This window comes from Maniola jurtina, chromosome 20 (assembly GCF_905333055.1).
Source record: "Maniola jurtina chromosome 20, ilManJurt1.1, whole genome shotgun sequence".
Lineage (NCBI taxonomy): Eukaryota > Metazoa > Arthropoda > Insecta > Lepidoptera > Nymphalidae > Maniola > Maniola jurtina.
In genome coordinates this window covers 10,056,391-10,077,210 of record NC_060048.1, presented here as the reverse complement: position 1 = coordinate 10,077,210, position 20,820 = coordinate 10,056,391, and the positions used below count along the sequence as shown (strand labels likewise).

Below are 20,820 nucleotides of genomic sequence, written 5' to 3'. Positions count from 1 at the left end.
GCCTTTTCGAGCTGATGATAAAATAATACACACGTTAGTAGCCTTTTAAATCTGCAATCGATTTTCAAAAGGTTGGGAGACTAGGATTTGAACAGTATAATTTTTCACTTGAATGTTAAATATGCATGTGGATGGAAAAAAGAGAAGAGGACGACCAAAGAAAAGGTGGATGGATTGCGTGAAAGAGGATATGCGTATAAAAGGGGTAGGCGATACGTTGATGGATGACAGAAGAGAGTGGAAGAGGAAGACATGTTGTGCCAACCCCACGTAGCATAAGATAAGGGCTGGAAGAAGAAGAAGAATTTTTCACTTGAACGAATCTTCCCGTCCTTCAGAAGGCAAACCATATTTAATACTAGCTGATGCCCGCAGCTTCGCCCGCGTGGATTGGTCAGATCCCCTGCAGCATCAGGATTGAGGAGTTGGACTCCAAATTTTTTATGACACAATATCGCAAAGTTCCTCTATCGATTAAAAAAGAAATGACGCAAATCGGTTCAGAAATCTCGGAGATTTCGGTGTACATAGGTAGAAAAACACAACTCCCTTTTTGAAAGTCGGTTAAAAAAGTAGCCTATGTTACTCCCTGGTCAATTCTCTACTTGTCTGTGAAAATCCCGTCAAAATCGGTTCGGCTGAACCGATTTTGGCTAATCTTGGGAACGGCTGTTCCCAAGATTAGCCTTTTCAAACAGACAGACAGACAGACAGACAGACAGACAGACAGACAGACAGACAGACAGACAGACAGACAAAAATTTTAAAAACGTGTGATTCAGTTATAGTATCGTTCAAATAACCATATGACCTTAATATGCGGTAGTTATTTCGAAATTACAGACAGACACTCCAATTTTATTTATTAGTATAGAAAATCTTCAGCGGCAAAGTACTATGCTATTTAATAGCAGTTTTGTAAAACCACAAATTATAAAAATCAAATAATTGAGGAACTTGTTAACACTATTAAATTAATAAAATTTAATGGCATTTCGACGCCACCGCATATTGAATAGCCATTCTGTTGTCGCTCCTAACGGTTCAATTACAGGCAGTCATTACAAAGTTGATTCATAATACCTACTTAATTCATTCATTGGAGCACAATAGCAAATGCACCGGCTTCAGTACCTTTTGTATTTACGTTTATGGTTCGCGACAATGTGTGTGAAGTAATAATAATATTAAAAGCTTGTGTAAAATTAAACACTTTAGTATTTGGAACTTAAATAGGTACCTAATCATTTTTGCTTCCGTGCTCGAAGAGTGAATCGGAAAATTCCAAGGAATTTTTGAAGAACCTAAATCCATCATCAAATAATACATATAACCATTCGAAAATAGAAAAAATATCGTTTATTTGCTCGAAAGATAGAGAATTTCGATAAAATATTTTTTTTTCTATCCAATCCAAAAATACTATAAGTAAGTACATTAAATGCCCAAAATTGTTTATTACTTTTCAGTGTGTTATGAAAGCAAATTGTCACCGAAAAGAGAGTCGAACTTCTTTCTATTTTAAATATTCTGAGCACAATTTTAACATCGAAACCTCTTTCCCAGACATACTACAACAACCAGCACTGGACAGAAGACAAAGAGGTGTACTGTTCGAGTCATGTGCCCAAAATAGGGCCTGGGCACTTGGACAACTCGTCCGTGGGCATCAGGAGCGCGCTCAATGTGCCCAAGAGCAACAACTACGTGAACGAGCAGATCCGAGGACATGCCCGAAACAGCCATGAGACTGAACGTAAGAATTTTTTTCTATATTAATCAATATGCAATAGAATTTTATTGGTAGGAAGTAGAGACGTCTATACTTTTTACTAAGTGACAAGTTACTGTTCGAGTCATGTCGCCAAAATTGGGTCCGGGCACTTGTACAACTTTCCGTGGGCATCAGGAGCGCACTCAATGTGCCCAAGAGCAACTACTACGTGAACGAGCAGATCTAACTTCCGAAGACATGCTAGAAACAACCATAGACTCAATGATTTTTTTAATAATAATCCACATTGGTGCCAATGTGGGGGCCCAAAACAATATCACACTTCACACTAATATTACATATAAAGGCGAAAGTTTGTATGTGTGTGTGTGTGTGTGTGTGTGTGTGTGTGAATTTTGAATGGAGATAGATAATATCCTGAAATTCAAAAACCTAAATCCACGCGGGCGAAGTCGCGGGCATCGGCTAGTGAAGATTAAAGGTTCATGTGGCTTATAATTGGCACCGGCTCCAAGAAATATTAATATATAATAGAACTACATGATTCTTGTATAATATATTCGGTAATAAGTTCAATAACTTTTTCATTTTTATTAGTGTTTGTGGTTACTGAAGTCGGTTTTTTGTTTCAAAAAAAATTTTTTTTTAATACGTACTAAGACTTTTGTAGTAGGTAGGTACGGCTTTTGCGGCACTTGCGGCGCTTGCAGCTCTTGGGACAGCGTGCGTTCTTCTTTATAGCTCATATAGGTAGAAAGGCTCAAGTGCGTGAGCCAACCGGACTGCAAGGTCACGGCTATTGTCGAAACGTCAGGACCCCGTGATATAAATAGGAACATAATGAAGTTTGTTACAATGGAAGCTAATTTGACGCTCTGTTGCGATTTTGTAATCAAATAGGTACAAACAAAATCAACCGGCATAAGGTTTCAAGTAGGTATATGTCTGTAAACAGGTGGTCAAATGTAAAAGGTGTAAACTACAGAGTGCACATAAGTCAAAGTCAAAGTCTTTTATTCAATCATGTAGTGGTGAGAATTAATTACGTAAACTTAAAACTAAAGATACGAGGGTTCCAAATGCGCCCAGGTCTGAGAAGAACCCACAACAAACTCAGCGGAGTATTCTTTTTACTATCACCACTTCACAAAATCAGTTAAATGGCGCACCAACCTCAGTTACCTTAGCTTTAATGCGAATCAAAGAATATTAAATACAAAAATTGTAGTTTCCAAATTACTATGGCTCAAAGATTTACATACCTACTAATCTTTAAGCCCGGGTAGTTAACCACAGACACAAACATTTGTTTCTAGAACATGCTTACAAACATTGAATTTGATTCGTTAATTCAAACGAGAAATAAACCAAGTAGGTAGGTACGTTTGTATGGAAATCGCTGGGGAACGCAATAGGGTTACTTCTCTTAAATCCCAGCAAAACTAAAACTGGTCCAACCAAGAAACTGGTTAATCGTCGCGTTACATATTATTGCGATATGATAAACAACTATGCTATAACATATTATATAATACGAATAATATATGGCATCCGGTACAATATTAAGTAGTTTTTGTATCGCTAACTAGTGAATGTCTAGAATCGAGGTTTATTTATTTATTAGCTATAAAGATTTGTACTCTACGTTATGTATAAACCCCGTAGGAATTCTTTGTTTTCCGGGATAAATATATGTAAATAGCAATTATATCTAGGATACAAACCATGTCTATGCCTAATTTCAGGTTACAACTTTGGTTTGTTAAGTTATTAAACATAGGAGTACCTACTAGTCGCAATCAATACGCTGATTTTATTTTTTCCGAAAAGTTTTTTGCACCTATCCACTTCTAGATTTGATATCTTTCTAAGCCATCACCTTATAAGCTTACACCATCAATGCTACACAAATCAAGTTCGAAAATAAAATTTCACCTAATTTTTGGCACTACTTTTTTGTCTTCCCCCATTCAAATCTTAAAGCAGCTAATTTTTATTTTATGACTTCAACTCACGCAATATTAAGCTTATTGGGAACGCACGCATTATAAAAGGATTATCTAATAAATCTATACTATCTATACTAATATTATAAAGAGGAAACCTTTGTATTTTTGTATGTTTGTATTGAATAGGCTCAAAAACTACTGGACCGATTTCAAAATTTCTTTTACTATTACTTAGAGGGATTCTTCCGAATCCGTATAGGCTATATTTTATCCCGGAAAATAAATAGGATTTTTCGTGGTAGTGATAATTGTGGAGTAAGGCGTCGAAAAAACTGCCGTACGTTAACGATTCTCGCGAACGCTGCCTAAATGGTTAGAGATGTATGGTTGACTTCTATAGAAAAGTTGTAGAACTCAATAATGTCTACAAAAAAGTCCGCGATAGTATAAACCAAACATTTATATTTTAGCCATTATAACCACTTTTCCATAGAATAAAAGTAATTAAAATTATTAGCCTATGTTTATTGATCATATTATCGTCAAATACTAATCCTTATCCAAATAAACTATTTATTGAGATAGGCTACTTTTTATCCCGGAAAATCAAAGAGTTCCCACGGGATTTCGAAAAACCTAAATCCACGCGGGCGAAGCCGCGAGCATCGGCTAGTCTTTCAATAAATTGCCACCTACCTATCTTAAATCGACAAACCTTCTAGTTCTAGGGGCAAAGACGCAGGTAGAACCTCAAGCTGTTACCTGCGCTTTCCCAATTTCAAATAACTCAGCCTTACCTTACCTTAAATCCCAGAGTAACACAGAAATCTATAACTTTGAAATAAGAAGTTGATTAATGTATTAAATCAACGTAGGTATAGCTCAAATAACTGAATCTAGACTCTAGACATTAGATGCCGGTAGCCTACGTAGGTATTACAAACGATTTTAGTATAATTGAAACCCCCATCCATGATTGGAATATTTTACCGAGTGACCGAAAATTTTTATCAAGGAGTAAGGTGGGGATTATTCCAAGTAGATATAATTTCCATAGAATTAAGAAAGTAGGTAGTAGGTAGTAACTACATGTTTTGGCAAAAAATACTGCTTTTAAGGGAAAAAGCTAATTACAGAACCGCGACAAAACTCACCTTTACAAGACAAATAAATCGGTAGTCTCCGCAACGGTTCGGTGCCAAACGAGACAGCAATATATTTCTGACTAGTGCAAAAGAGTCAGAAATAACTGTCAAAAAGGGAAGGGTGATAAACGATTGCGAGAGTGAAAGGGACGGAAGAACTTGTTGCAAAAGCGGCCGCATTCCATACGACAGCCCAGTGACCCAAAGCAGAAAAGCACCGTGGACCTCACCTGTATTTGACCTATGGGTTTAGGTATACTTATGTCTCTCATTATAATATGAATAAAAATGAATACGAATCGATTTACTTAATAATGTTCAAATAGATAAGTTGCTACAAGCTATTTGAAATAGCGGAAATGAAACATCCAAACCGTGAGAATCTGTATTAAACACAATATCGAATGTTAAACATAATATTATCTGCAATACATTTTACGGTCGGCATATGAAATAAATTTAAATTAAAACACTTAAATTAAATTTAAAAAAACCGGCCAAGTGCGAGTCAGACTCCCGCACTGACGGTTCTGTACTCTGGTATTTTCCAGCATTTTGCACGATAAATCAAAAACTGTTTATACTTACATAAAAATAAATAAAAATCTGTTTTAGAATGTACAGGTAAAAGCCCTTTCATATGATACCCCACTTGGTATATAGTTATCTTATTTTGAAAATTGAAACACATTTTAATTTTTTTTAATGATGTAACCACAAATTCGCGGTTTTCAGATTTATTTCTGTACTTGTGCTATAAGACCTACCTACCTACCAAATTTCATGATTCTAGGTCAACGGGAAGTTGGTACCCTATAGGTTTCTTGACAGACACGACAGACAGACAGACAGACAACAAAGGTTCCGTTTTTCCTTTTGAGGTACGGTTATGATGTCGTATTGTTGTAACATATTTTCAATACCTTATTAAGCAATGTAGGTAGCAAGGTAGGCTAGGTATAACGCTTGGGCAATACAGCTGTTTCTGTCATGTTAGAAAACACGCGTGCTCCGAATACTAGCAAATAGACGTAGCGAGAGTAAAATATAGGAGGTGATCGTTTATTACGAAATTGTATCTAACTACCTACTCATTCTCTACTATCTACTAAATTCGTATTTGCTACGGAGAGACGGATATTAACTGTGCCATTAGGTAAAGTCTTAGTTAGGTCGGAATCTTTTTTATTTAGCATAGGTGTTATAACTACCTATGCTAAAAAAAAAAGATTCCGACCAATTAGGAGCCTCCCCCTTTTTTGAAGTCGGTTAAAAATACTATTCTATACAGAGTGATGCGCTATAGAACGTCTCTATGTCGAATATCCATTATACATTATATTATGTAAACCATAGATTAGAGCATAATATAGATCTGTGTTCCGACTTACCTTTGTAGTTTTCTCACCTAGCACCTGAAAGCCACAGGAAAGCGAACTACGTAGTACGTGGTGCGCTTTCCTGCGCTTACGTAGTACGGTATCTACCTATCTATTGGTAGACCGCCGGATCCAGGCGACCGACGCAAGACCTTGGCCTGTGGAAGTCCCTAAACACCTGTTAGAGACCTGCGTCCAGCTGTGCATGTCTATCGGTTGACGACGATTTCTGAACGAAGTTTTGTTATAGTGGATGCGACGGGTCTGTCCGCGAAATTTAATTTGGTATTTCGCAATTTGTAAACTAATACGACAAAGTTGGCTAATGGCACTTTATGGCTTTATCTGGCCAATGGCAGTATCATCCTCACAGTATAAAAATCTTTACTTGAAACTTGAAAGGGTCCAGTTTAAGAAATTAGCTATATTATCGACTAATTTGTGAGTAACTCGTGTCAAACTCATTATTTTGACTAATTTCTTAAAGTGAACCATTTCAAGTAAAGATTTTTAATTAATCCTGTGAAAATGATACTGCCATTGTTGGAGTCGTATTAATTTAAAATTGCGAAGAACCAAATTAAATTTGAATTTCACGGGCAGACCTTCTCATACACCTTAAACCTAACTTTATCTCTAAATATGTTACCTATTCGAATAATTCTCAATACAGAAAATAAGGCAAAATCTCTACATGTAAGGTAAACATTTCTGGGTATCTGATTACTAAGTACCCACCTACCGCTTGTAACACATACACGTAGCCGTAAAAGGAGAGACGGATAAGTTTAAGCATTCCATAAGAGACTTTAAGCGTAATAACGAGAATGTTACGTCCATCAAATTGACCAATTGAGCACGCTTATACGTGTTTCGCAACAACCGGTCGGGATGAGATAAAAACATGGTTTTCGTCCAGTTTTTGCTCGACAGCGGCGTTATTGGCGGAATTTATTAAAGCTTTAGGTAAATTTCTAGACCCGGTTTTAGAAATACCTTAACATTGTATTAAGGTAAAGTTTGAAGTAATCTTTGGAACTACTAATAATAATTGATAAAAATACTATGGATAAAACTATTCTTTCACCAGTAGAAAACTAATTTTTATCTGAATGACATAAGCAATGTATTTTACTGTCAAAAAATTAGAGATCCCTACAAAAATTGTAATAAGTGTGCGAAGCCAGCCCGGGCCGCTAGTTTTTCTATATAAAAGTAGGTGTTTCCTTATAGGTATCTATGTTTCATGCTACAATGACTAAACCGATTTGGCTGAAAAGAATAGTATAAGTTAAAGTCAGGGCTGCCATATGGTATCCAAATGGAGGACAACTCCTTTTCCACAAATTGTCCTCACTTTTTCCCTCATCCTGGTTTCTTTGCCCAAATATTGTGTGTAGAACCTACCTACGATGCTTCTTAGAAGGACAACTTATCCTTCTAGAACCCTTTTTTTTCGAACTAGCACTAATCTGCTCCAATAAATGAAAAAGGGGATTTTTCATTTCTCCATCTGGTAACTCTACCTAGGGTTGATCCACAACTGAAACTAACCTACTAGCTATTCAATAGGACGTACCTATCACGTATCAAACTACCAACCTACTGAATAACTATTTCCTACTTCACGGATTGGACGTTAATTACCTTTAAAGCCTTGTAGATTTCAAATAGATTACGATTGAAACTGGTACGAGTATGTGGCTGAGTTCTATGGAAGACATCGCAGTGTGACTTATGCCTTATGGTTATATAAAGGGTCGTTGACACCATTCCGAGGTGTAAATTAAATACTATTGAAATATCGTCTCTATTTGTTACTGATTTTAAGGTATACTTTTATTTGAAATGGTTTTTAATTTATTCTCTAGACATGCTAAGTCAATTCTAGTGTGACAACCGATGCGATAAATACATAATCATAATATTTTAATTTCCACTGGAATTTATTATTAATATGTATCACTATCTAATATGCAGTAAAAGTCTTCTAGCAAGTTTTTTCTACTTTACAAAGGTGCTTGAAAACTTGATTGATAGATTAATTGAAATTGAGGCCTCTGCGCCCTATGAGCGAAATAACTTTAAAAATTTTGGTTCAAAATCCTGCCAAGATTTTTCATTAATCTTGTTCAAATACCTCAGTAACTATTTTTACAGACCCGACCCGGGAATCGACCTCAGAACCTCGTCATCTGCAATCGAACATACTAACCACTAGTGATTAGACCAACGAGGTAGTACGCGGGCCCTAAAGATTAAACAAAACACATGTTATAACGCATTTATTCTGGTTAGCCGCTATCAGTAACGGCTATTCGCATAATAGCCGGCTATTAGCGGCTATTGGCGTGTGTCCGAGCGTGTACGGCCGTTATGCGTGACTATTGAGTATTGACTAGTGAGATAGCCTACTTATTGTTTCTATTAAATAGATAATTTGCCGTGTGGTGATGGCAGATCAGAGTACAGTTGTCCGTTGTCACCACCCCTCCGCTTACTGCGGGTGTCGTACGAGGAGGGAATATATCGGAGAACGGGCAGCAGCGTCCTCTGTGCTACTACTACCACACTGCAATAGAGTAGAATAGAATAGATTTTTATTCAAATAAACTTTTACAAGTGCTTTTGAATCGTCAAATAATTTACCACTGGTTCGGAATGCTGTTCCTACCGAGAAGAACCAGCAAGAAACTCGGCGGTTGCTCTTTTCAATTATTCCATTTACAATACATTACATTACAATTACAATTATTATTACAATTACATTACATTACTAATATTTATTACTAGTGATGCAGGATAAGAATTCGGTCTCTAAAAACTCGTAACTCAATGTACGCACAAAGGAGTGACAGGCAGTTGGATTGCATGATACCTCACAACAATGCCGCGTGTACGTAACTACAATCACTACCTACCCTCCATTAAAATATATTATTAAGACTTTTTATTTTTATTGGTACACTATGATTGATTATAACGCTGTTGTATTGGTACGGTTTTGCATGTCCGACCATCAGCGCACCATATTAACACATTTAAATTAAGTTCTTAGGAACGGGAGAAGTCAACCCACTGTAATACAGTGTTTACTAGCACAGGGGTTGTCAAACCTATATTTTAAGAACTAAGAATGAATAAATGATATAAATGATAAAATGATAAATGAATAATATTCCATACTATACAAGCAATTGCAGCCCCGCGCATTGCTGGAGCGAGTCAAATCCATGCTTTTTTATCATTTACATAATCTTCGATTGTGTAATATGATTTGCCAATGTAAAGGCAAGTCAAATATTGACTGTGGAATTTTATTATGAAATCACCAACCCAAGCCCAGCGTGGTGAATGTGAGCAAACCCTCCCGTTGGCCTTTAGTCCAACTGTGGACTGTTACAGGCTATTGATAAACGGATCTAATTATTCACACCAAAAAATTAAACATGTCTAGAGAAGCTATGAAAATGCCTAAGCTAAGCTCATAGTTCCATGGAAATGTCCTTGATTGCGCTGTGGCACTCGTTAATGGAAACTCCCGGGTTCGATTCTCGTATTCTACAACTTACAGCCAGTTTCCACCCTACCAGCAAGACTGTATTGCCAATAAAGCCACATAGAAACTATCAAAACCGTCTGTTCAATATACTGCCGTCACATAATCTGGAAAGATTATGAAATGAAATGAAATGAAATCATTTGCAGAAAACATTGTGCATATTATATTTATTAGTACGCTTCTATCTTAGGCTGTATTATATCTTAAGTAAACACAAACAAAAAATAAGAGCTCTGACCTTTTACCTCTGGCAGGTGATTTATCCATCTATTTGGTGACGAAGAAGGTTGTCTATGCTGCCAAATGGTTAGTTTATAATCAACATTTCGTTCCCCGTACAGAAATAGCAGTATGAACCATTGATTTTAGAAGCGCCCCCCGTATGAATCTATAAGCCAACACATCTACTGACGTACAGAGCTCTTTTTACATGAAACTAACTGTAGTTGTATCTTTTGTTCAACAGTGTCGCCGATTCGCGCGACTAACGGTGGCAGCGTGCACGCGTCGCCCGCGCGTGAAATATCGCGCGACACGCCTGACTATCAGTATGGCCGTTTCGACGCAAGCGCACTCCACATCGCACATGCGCTCAAACAGACGGAGCTGCAAAAGGCGTATCATAGGCCTAAGGAAAAGCCTATTGACTGTTATTTGGTAAGTACTATGATACAATAAAAAGAAAAGTCTCGAGTCACTCACTGACTGATCTACCTACTCGTACGCCCGGCCCAAACTCTAGAGGTCCAAGGAAATCTGAAATTTTGCACAGAATATGTTGTCTTTATAATGAATATGAGGAATGACCAGATTTTTCGAAATTTTCATGGAAGCGAAGCCGCGGGCAGTCGCTATTAAGATAAAAATTTTTCTTCGTGCCTAAACCAGAAACGCTCCATCTCACTAAATTAAACAAAAATGTTATACTCGCTGCGCTCACGCCAATTCGTATAAACTTCAAACAAAGCATTGTGGACCTAAAATTTTTGGCCTTCATTGCTGAGAAGGAAGATTTCTTAGATTCTTTAAGTTCATCTTATTGTAATTTTTTTTTTTAAATATTCCTATTTTCGAGTACTCTACCTATATTACAAAAAAAAAATTCTACAAACTACTTATAATTTTACCCATTTTCATATGAGCTGGGTTAAATATCTCAGCACCATAACAATCGTTATTGTTCTAATGAAAATATATTTTCAAGACACTTTTCCACTTCTTCCTTATACTTCAAGAATTGCACTGTACCAATTAAATATAACACATTTTAAATACCTAATAAATATAGATCGACATAAGACATTATGCCAATAGGTATGTCGAACTCGTTAGCAAAAGAACCTTGCAAGGCTGTGTTCTAGTTCCTAGGTAGGTATTGCGTATTGAGTGTTTTCACTGTAACACTAGTTTGCCTAGACTGGGTTTCTATTGCATTTGAACTGAACTTAATGAGTAAAGCGATTAGAGACTGCGGTTTATTTTTAGGGATCCGTACCCGAAGGGTGCAAACTGCAAACGGAATCGCATTACTAAGCCTCCGCTGTCAGTCCGTGTGTCCGTCCATCCGTTTGTCTGTCAGTGGACTCTATCTCATAAAGTGTAATGTTTAGAGATCTGAAATTTGCCAGAGTGTGTATTTATATTGTCACTATTAATAACAAATAATGGAAAATTCAAAATGGCCGCTATGCTAAATAGCAATTAGTAGGTACTTGCTACATAATTAGTGTAAGGTGTAATCTTGTAATGGAAGCTTTCCTGTGCCAGTACAACTCACACTTGACCGGTTGTTATTTAGTTCCCGTTTCACACGGAAAAGCTGGTCTGCCATTGTTACACTTATCGTCAGTAGGTAGAGGTGCCTATTATAATACTAGATGTTGCCCTCGATTTCAGAAGTTTCGGTTTTTTTAAATCCCGTCTTTGATTTTCCGAGATAAAAAATACTCTATATCTTCGGGATGCAAGCTACCTCTGTACCAAAAAGATGATGCCGATTTTTTGACCGATTAATTTTTAGGACGTGTGTGTTTCAATATTGCAATCTGTATGTTTCATTTTTTGCCGACAGAAAATCGGTCACCGATTGTCGGACGTGGACAGAGCGCCTAACAGTCGGTTCCCATTTGTCGTCTGTCGGGCCCGGATTTTAATCGGATGTTCCAGCGGCAGAACATTTTATATGAAGCTATTCACACTTGTATGAAACCGATTTTGTGTCAAAATGTTCTGTCACTGGAACATCCGATTAAAATCCGGACCCGACAGCCAACAAGTAGGAACGGGCTGTTAGGTCTCATTTACACGAGAGCTTTTTTAACGTCCGTCAAAAAAACGTCCAAACAGAACAAATGTGTTCCCAAGTGTTCACACGTCAACGCATTTTCACGTGTGAACGGATATTTGGGAATACATTTGTTCTATTTGGACTCTCGTGTAAATGAGGCCTAAAGATGGCCTACGTCCAGTGGATGCAACTGTTGATGATAATGACGTGTACCAAACCAATTTGTGATGTTTTTATAGACTTAAATAGATGTAATTAAAACGGCACAGCAAAATACCTTATAAATGATTTAAAATGGTATAATTATTTATCTCTCAGAGCAATATCGACTGATCTTCGCATTCTTGCCTTTCGGACTAGAAACGATCGCGTGCGCATCGGGAATGTGCGAATATTTTGAAATAAGTGACAGGAGTAAAGCGGTAAAGAAACTTATAACCAAAAAAATGAATAATAAAATTAACCTTAGAATCTTAAGAAAGTAACAGAGTCAAACTGGGTCTGATAGTATTTTTTATTTTATTTTTATTTTTCATGTACCAAAATCGTAGTTACAAATTAATAATACTAAAATTGAGTTACATTGGAAATGCTCATCTGTAAACAGTGATTTCTTCCAGCTTACCATTCAAGGTTGTGAGATGAAAACTGCCATATCCCTCCAGGTTAGCCCGCTTCCACCTTAGACTGCATCATCACTTACCATCAGGTGAGATTGCAGTCGAGGGCTAACTTGTATCTGAATAAAAAAAAATGATTATTATTATGTGAAAGTCGCCATCGCCTTTAACTTACAGATCGGCCACACCACCATAACAATCGACCGTCATTAAGTGTAGCGAGAAATCGACAAAGCTTCCGATGGCAGGACGCTGGACGATCCGCACGCAGATAGAGGCATATTTTCTTCTTTTGCATTTTGTATCTTTCATCAGTCTTTGCATTTTGTATTTTAATGTTCGTTTTAAATTTCTCTGTGGGAATTTACGTTGAAAACTCTTATTTCTTCTTATTATTACTTAAAACTTTCTTTGGTGCTCTCTATGCTTCAAAGAGTCTTATCCTTGATCTCTTTTTTCTTTTACTCCGTTCATTTCTACATCCTTCTGCCATGATGTCAACTTAAGAGGGCTGCTCCGTCACTCGTTTCATACAAACGTAGTTCCAATTTCATTTGAATATTAAGCAACCACAGTCCATGAAATTTTGCAGTCATATTCTAGAAACTAATATCTATGTCTGTGGTTTTCCAGATTTCTGTTAAAATATTCGGTTTCAAAGTTACGCGGTCTTAAAAATTTACATACAAATCTTTGAGCCCCTGTAATTTCAAAACTACATATTTTTTGAAAAATCTAAAACACCACAGACACAGATATTAGTTTCTAGAATATGGCTGCAAAATTTCATGGACTTTGGTTGCTTAATATTCAAATGAAATTGGAACTACGATTGTATGAAACGAGTGGAAACGAGTGACGGAGAGAGCCCTGTTAAGTATCCGATTTCCATAGGTAATTTGCATTTTTCGAAATTTCTTTCGTTTATTTTTTTACTAGCTGATGAAAACCCCGTGGGAACTCTTTGATTTGCCAGGATAAGAAGTAGCTAATGTCACTCCCCTGGTCTTTAACTTTAGCCATGCAAAAAAATTACATCAATCGGTCGCGTTGCTCCGTTGCGGATTGATTGAAGGACGACAACAATTTCGCATCCATACTTAATTAATATTATAAATGCGAAAGTGTGTCTGTCTGTCTGTCTGCTACGATTTCACGGCCCAACCGCTGAACTGATTTTAATAAAATTTGGTACAGACTTGGGATACATTTGGGGGAAGGACATAGGCTACTTTTCATCCCGGAAAATCAAAGAGTTCCTATGGGATTTAAAAAAAAAAACGAAATCCACGCGGGCGAAGCCGCGGGCATCCTCTAGTTTATAATAATTATTTCTTTGGGCCAAACATTTTACGAAGGGTATTTCAATTGGAATAACCAACTTAATATTCAAGCAGACCTTATACAGCCACGTCAAAATTGTAAGCCTTTCTATACGTTAGTTCTGCTTGCGTGATGTTTTTGTCTTTTTTGGCCAAAACCAAATTAAGTCGGGCAATGGGCCGTGACCTTATACGGCGTTGAAGGACCTGCCGTCCACTCGTCAGCGTCGGCCATTTCTTGTGGGAAGCTCATTATTATGTAACCTTTAAATGGAGACGCCAGTTTTTGTAGGTTGTACTCTCGCTTTATACATTTAACATTGTCTTCGTTGAACTATAGTATAAACTTTTTAAAATATTGAAGTCTTCTAAAAACCCTTTTTCTTATCTCGAAAGAGCTTTTGCATGGGCAAGGCATTGAAATGACTATAATACTATGGCATACCAAATGCTATGTGCTAATGCTATGTGAAGTTTGGTTTTAACTTTCTCCATGACAGGTATGTAGGTATGTATTGGAAAACACAGAATGATTGGCAGGCCTACAAAGAAGGTATAGGTATAAAAAGATGGTCCTGTACCTTTCGGCGACAGCTAAAGTATTGTGCTGAATAATGCAGGAGTGATTTTGTAACCAAGTTTCAACCACTAAACATCCTTCTATAGTGAAAACCGGATGTGTTTATATTCTGTCTGCCAAGGATTGCTTACAGACTATTTTTGGCAGGTAACAAATCTTGAGACTTGCAGTTCATACAAAAAACCGGTCAAGTGCGAGTTGAGACTTGCACAGGAAGGATTCCGTACCATCTATAAGATATAACACTTAATTTGCATGGCAGCCATTTTAAAATTCGCCATCTTGGTTTTTATTATTTGCGGTAATAGAAATACATATATCCCTATAAGTATAGACCTACTCTGTGAAATATTTAACTCCGCCCGCCCGCTGACGGACAGCTAGACGGACAGACAGCGGAGGCTCAGTAACAGGGCCCCGTTGGCACACTTCGGCTACGGAACCCTAAAATGATGATAGAGTTTGTGATGGAGAGGCGCTGCCAACTTGCATCACCAAGTGAAATGCTAATTACTAACCAACAGGAAGAATATTATATTCACTTCTGTTATTTGTACCTACCTCTAACTTTTATCATGACTTCTATACTTACTAATAAATAAAATTGAAGTGTCGTTTTTGTTTGAACGGGCTAATCTTCGGAATGGCTAAACCTATTTTGACAGGACTTTATCGGACAAATAGAGGATTAACCAAGGAGTAACATAGGCTACTTTTTAACCGACTTTGAAAAATGGAGGAGTTGTGTTTTTCTACCTGTTTATATCTCCGAGATTTCTGAACCGATTTGCGTAATTTTTTTTAAAATCCATATAGGAACTTTGCGACATTGTTCCATAAAAAGTTTGGATTCCAACTCCTCAACCCTGATGCTGCAGGGGATCTGACCTATCCACGCGGGCGAAGCTGCGGGCATCATCTAGTAAAAAATAAATATGCGTGTAGGTTTACTAGCTGAAACATAAGAAACGTATCCGGTATGTTAAATAGCTGTTGTGAGTGTAATGATATCATATACATTTTAAATCGTGATACAATATTTATAAGAATGTTCGCACAAACTTCCTTTTATATAAAAGCTGTTGCTTCCCACGTTGCAGCTAACGGGAAATAAAACACTGACAATTTAGTAATATTATAAAAGGATTGTCATAAAATTGGAAAGTGTATTGTTATTCTCCAGCGTTAAGAGGGGTCTCTCCGTCACTCGCTTCATACAAACGTAGTTCCAATTTCATTTGAATATTAAGCAACCAAAATCCTTGAAATTTTGCAGACATATTCTAGAAACTAATATCTATGTCTGTGGTTTTCCAGATTTCTGTTAAAATATTCGGTTTCAAAGTTACGCGGTCTTAAAAATTTACATACAAATCTTTGAGCCCCTGTAATTTTAAAACTACATATTTTTAGAAAAATCTAAAACACCACAGACACAGTTATTAGTTTCTAGAATATGTCTTCAAAATTTCATGGACTTTGGTTGCTTAATATTCAAATGAAATTGGAACTACGATTGTATGAAGCGAGTGACGGAGAGAGCCCTGTTAATGGCATTCAAAGGCAAAGATATTTTCTTTCATTATTTTGTTATAGCTTTTTCCGCGACTTCGTGCACGTTGTTGTTGCCTGTAATAGCACTTGGAAATATTTATTATTTATCAGTGAAAGAATTTTCAAAATCGAACCATTAGTTCCGGAGCTTACCCCCTACAATCTACATCCAAAGCCAAACTTACCTCTTAGGTTACCAAAAAATATGAAAACTAATGTGTTTTTTCCGTATTTTGGGTGAAATTTTTAACCCCCGACCCAAAAAGAGGGGTGTTATAAGTTTGACGTGTGTATCTTTGAATTTGTGTATCTGTGTATCTGTATGTGGCATCGTAGCTCCTAAACTAATGAACCGATTTTAATTTAGTTTTTTTTTGTTTGAAAAGTGACTTGATCGAATGTGTTCTTAGCTATTAATCCAAGAAAATTGTGTCAGCCGTTTGAAAGTCAAATCTTTTCTAGTTATTACTGTAACCTTCACTTGTCGGGGGTGTTATAAATTTTTAATTTGCACTTGTTGACTACATGTGTCCGGCAACTCATGGCCACTTTACAATTCTTATATTGAAGTCTCAATTATTTGATTACACGTACAATATGCGTAACAAATAAAACAACTGTTAAATTGATGCAACTATAAAAATTTACTTGCACGATTCGCTTTTATAATTTATTGTTTTGCTTTCTTCTTACATGCCTCGGTGACTTAGTCATCTCGTCCAGTATGAGATATTAATTCGCGAGGAAAGTTAAATAATAAATCTTTCTTACAACTTCATTGAATTGACAATAATATACCTATAAAGCAACTTAGATTTATGGATAAGAAAAGCGACGAGGATTATTTCAGCGAAAGCGATTTAGGAAAGCGAATTTTTTTTTTCATAATTCTTGGCATCATACCAGATACCTACAGTGGCGACTTAAGGTAAGTGGAGATCCTGACCGCCCTCGTTTGTCTGAGTCTAAGAAGTAGGATTTGCTCTATCGTCAAAACGTGGGAACTTTGAAAAAATGATGTTTCTAACAAAATACTACGTAGTATCTAAGTTTTTAGTTTGGTCCTTATCCTTACTACTTAGCAAATACATGGTTTTTCATAACAAGTCAGAAACTACCTACTTTTTGCAGTTAACTGATTTTTAGAAATATGACGAATATTTTTTGGGCTTTAAACTTATTAATAAAAATAATCTCAAACGAGGCTTTTTTCGCACTGCATCTGATCCGCGAAACTTTAGATCTAGAAAAGTCTGATCGAAACCTGTTGTGTCGACATTACACTGCTCCGATCCGACGGGTACGATTAGGATCTAGTGTCCAACCCTTCATACCTACAGAGGTAGTAGGTTCTACGCATTGATGTTGGAAGCGCCACCCCTAGTTCTACGGCTACATTGGATCGAGGATTCTCGGATTCGGATCGGATTCAAATCGGATGTAGTACGTAAAGAACCACTTTTGAACTTTAAAAAAAAATCGGCCAAGTGCGAGTCAGACTCGCGCACTGAGGGTTCCGTGCTCGGGTATTTTTTCCAACATTTTGCACGATAAATCAAAAACTATTGTGCATAAAAATACATAAAAATCTGTTTTAGAATGTACAGGTAAAGCCCTTTCATATGATAGCCCACTTAGTATGGTTATCTTACTTTGAAAATTGAAACTTTTTTTAAAAAATGATATGACCATAAATTCGCGGTTTTCAGATTTATTCCTGTACTTGTGCTATAAGACCTACCTACCTGCCTAATTTCATGATTCTGGGTCAACGGGAAGTACCCTATAGGTTTCTTGACAGACACGACGAACAGGCAGACAGACAGACAGACAACAAAGTGATCCTATAAGGGTTCCGTTTTTCCTTTTTAGGTACGGAACCCTAAAAGCGTAATCATTCTATGCTATACCTTTCCATTATAAAGATACTCTCTCTCTGTATTGCGTAAGTCTCTCGAATTGATTGAACACTGTTATAAATTATAATACATAACGTCTGTATATCATATCCTACATTGTATAATGGATGCAAATTATACGTATAAATTATAGATAGTTATCGAAAAATTAATGCACAAATGTCACTCGCATGATATAATCTGATGCAAGCTTTTAAATTGAGTGTTTATTAACTCAAGTAGGCTTACAACATTTTGGCTACGAAAATTCAGGACTGTTTTATCATAATTTTCTGATAATAATTTCTCGAGTCTCAAAATATTCTAGAAGTTATAGAGGAATTCAATTTATTGTGATACTAAATCACAATCACCATTCATAAACTTGACCATATTATTATACCTTATCTCCCAGATCATCAACCCAGCTGACTTGAATATTAAATAAATAAATAAATGTTTGTTGTACCCAAAAATTACAAAAAAAAAATTAAAAATATTCAGTGTTTTATTTAACCTATAAACTTAACAGAAAAATAGCATAAAAAAAAGGAAACAAAAGCTAGATCCAGTTGCACGATCAAAGATAAGTTATGGTTACGAAATAAATATTAACTTGTGCAACCCCCTTTGCTTTTTGTAATTGGTCAAAGTTTAACCCTAACCGTAACGTAACTTTAACTGCCCGTCATACAATCAGTCAATGACAGATTATTGCAAAGTTAACGTTAACTTCAATTGTTACACTAGAGCCTAAAGATTGGACGCACAGTAACCAATGTTATTTTTTCAAGGAAGGTTCTTATGAAGTCATGTTATTTTTTCAAGGAAGATTCTTACAAGTTAATCATTGATGGTGACCTTAGTAGATCGTATGAATGGAATGGATCATAGCGACCTTGCGCCCACGCGCGTCGATATCGTACGCTTTGTAGGCCGTAACTTGATAACTGAACGAAATCTGTGCCGATTTTTTCTGATAGCATCAGCTGTATTAGAAATAGAATGTAGGTAGTGCAGCTTGAGCACAGCTGTTTTATAAGGAAGAGTGTGACCGGAAAAAGAAATGTTAGAATACAACCATCTCGATAGTCTTATGTGATGACATCATGAAGCCCTCGGCAACCTGGGCGGTCTACTCAGCTTCTGGAGTGAAGACTTTGACGGGGAGGGGCAACGCACGCACAACAGATGGAAACGTTTAGTGTGGAAATCAGCCCAGAGAGAAAAGAGACTGATGACATCACCAAGCTTACCCGAAGAACTTGACTTGCCCAATTCCGGGAAGAATGGCGGTCTCATGAGGAGGCCTATGTCCAGGCCAGGGCAATATAACATAAGCATTATTATCATCATCACCATCATCCATCGCCGGCTCACTACGGAGCACGGGTCGCCTATTGGAAATAATAAAGTGGGATGAAATGTATTAATTTTCAAACTTTGTGAGATTTTACTTTGTGATTTTTCACAGGCTATTTTAAGTAAGGTTACATAATATGAAAAGATTTTTCACATGCTATCTACGAAATGCTATGCTTTAACTAAACCTTATCTCTTGGATAGGTAGCTGATACGTTTTACAGAGTTTAATGATTATGATACAATGACCAACCTTGTGTAAGACAAAATGCAAACCTATTCAATGGCGGTTTAGTTTTCCACTCACAAATAACAAATAGAAGTCTTAGAGCATGGATTGTTTCTTTATCAATTTTCGCTTTTGTAACACAAACGAGTCTGCGGTTCCTTACGACACTATAACGAGACAGTTACGACATCGTATCGCGAAAGGACAGTGGAAAACCATTGAAACTGATCCAGTTTCATAATTATTCCTATTAAAAAATGGGTATTAAAAATTAAGCTCTTGTTGGTGGTATTTTATCAATTGAAACCAATAAAATATAATGACACGTACAACCATTAGATTATATTGGTTTTTGAGCCAAAGGGTATTATTAACGTATTTTCAGCATTTGCCCAAACAGCATTGACAAATAACAGCTATTTAATAAAAGATGGCAGTCAATGTTTTGGAGCCTTTGCTAGGATGAGCTTATATAACGGCTACTTAATAATATTTGAGATGGCAGTCAATGTCCGAAGCCTTTGATTAATAAATAATTATAGGATGAGCTTATGGATGTCAAAAATTGAAAATAGCAGCTAAACCACAAAAATATTGTGCGTACTATTTATATAAGTATATGTTGTAATTTAGCGGTTTATACACACTTTCATACACTTTTACACACTTTCACAATATCTTACTTTTTCAGTTTTGCTGTAAACAAAATAAAGTCGAAGCGATTTTTGTCAATCAGATTTTGTATGTGTACCTTTTTTCAAAAGTCTAGCCCTGCACTAATCTCATAATATCACTTTTGAGCAGTCCTATCATAGGGATAGTTCATTTATGTATATTAGGAACAATTGCGGCCCTAAAATTGACCCCTGCATATGCTTATAAAACAATTTATTCCTACAGAGATTTAAACAAGATAGGTACAACAATTTAATTCTTTGGGAACTGTTCGCCCTAAATACTGTGAGCCTCATTCACAAGTTGGAGTGATTCAAATCAAAACGCAATTTCACTTTAAACTTAACCCACTGACATTTCACAAAAGATCTTATTCTCACGAAGTTACCGTAAGGTATAAATAAATACTAAAATGATATTTAAAATTGTATGTTGCGTGGGTGAGCCGGACCGGTTTACGCGGAATGGGAAATATGTTTGCTGAGACCATAGACCATAGACCATGATGTCACGGTGGTGTACC

The 20,820-nt window shown here is 36.6% G+C and overlaps 1 protein-coding gene across 4 annotated transcripts in view; it reads left to right on the top strand.

The window, feature by feature from the left end:
* The window catches only part of LOC123875644 (hillarin), a 67,465-nt gene that overhangs the window by 15,052 nt on the left and 31,593 nt on the right, over window positions 1–20,820 (top strand). For all 4 annotated transcript variants that reach the window (XM_045921590.1, XM_045921592.1, XM_045921589.1 and 1 more), the window contains exons 3-4: window positions 1,567–1,756; window positions 10,237–10,427. In XM_045921590.1, the coding sequence (XP_045777546.1) occupies window positions 1,567–1,756; window positions 10,237–10,427 (381 nt within the window). The remainder of the gene's footprint in view (window positions 1–1,566; window positions 1,757–10,236; window positions 10,428–20,820) is intronic.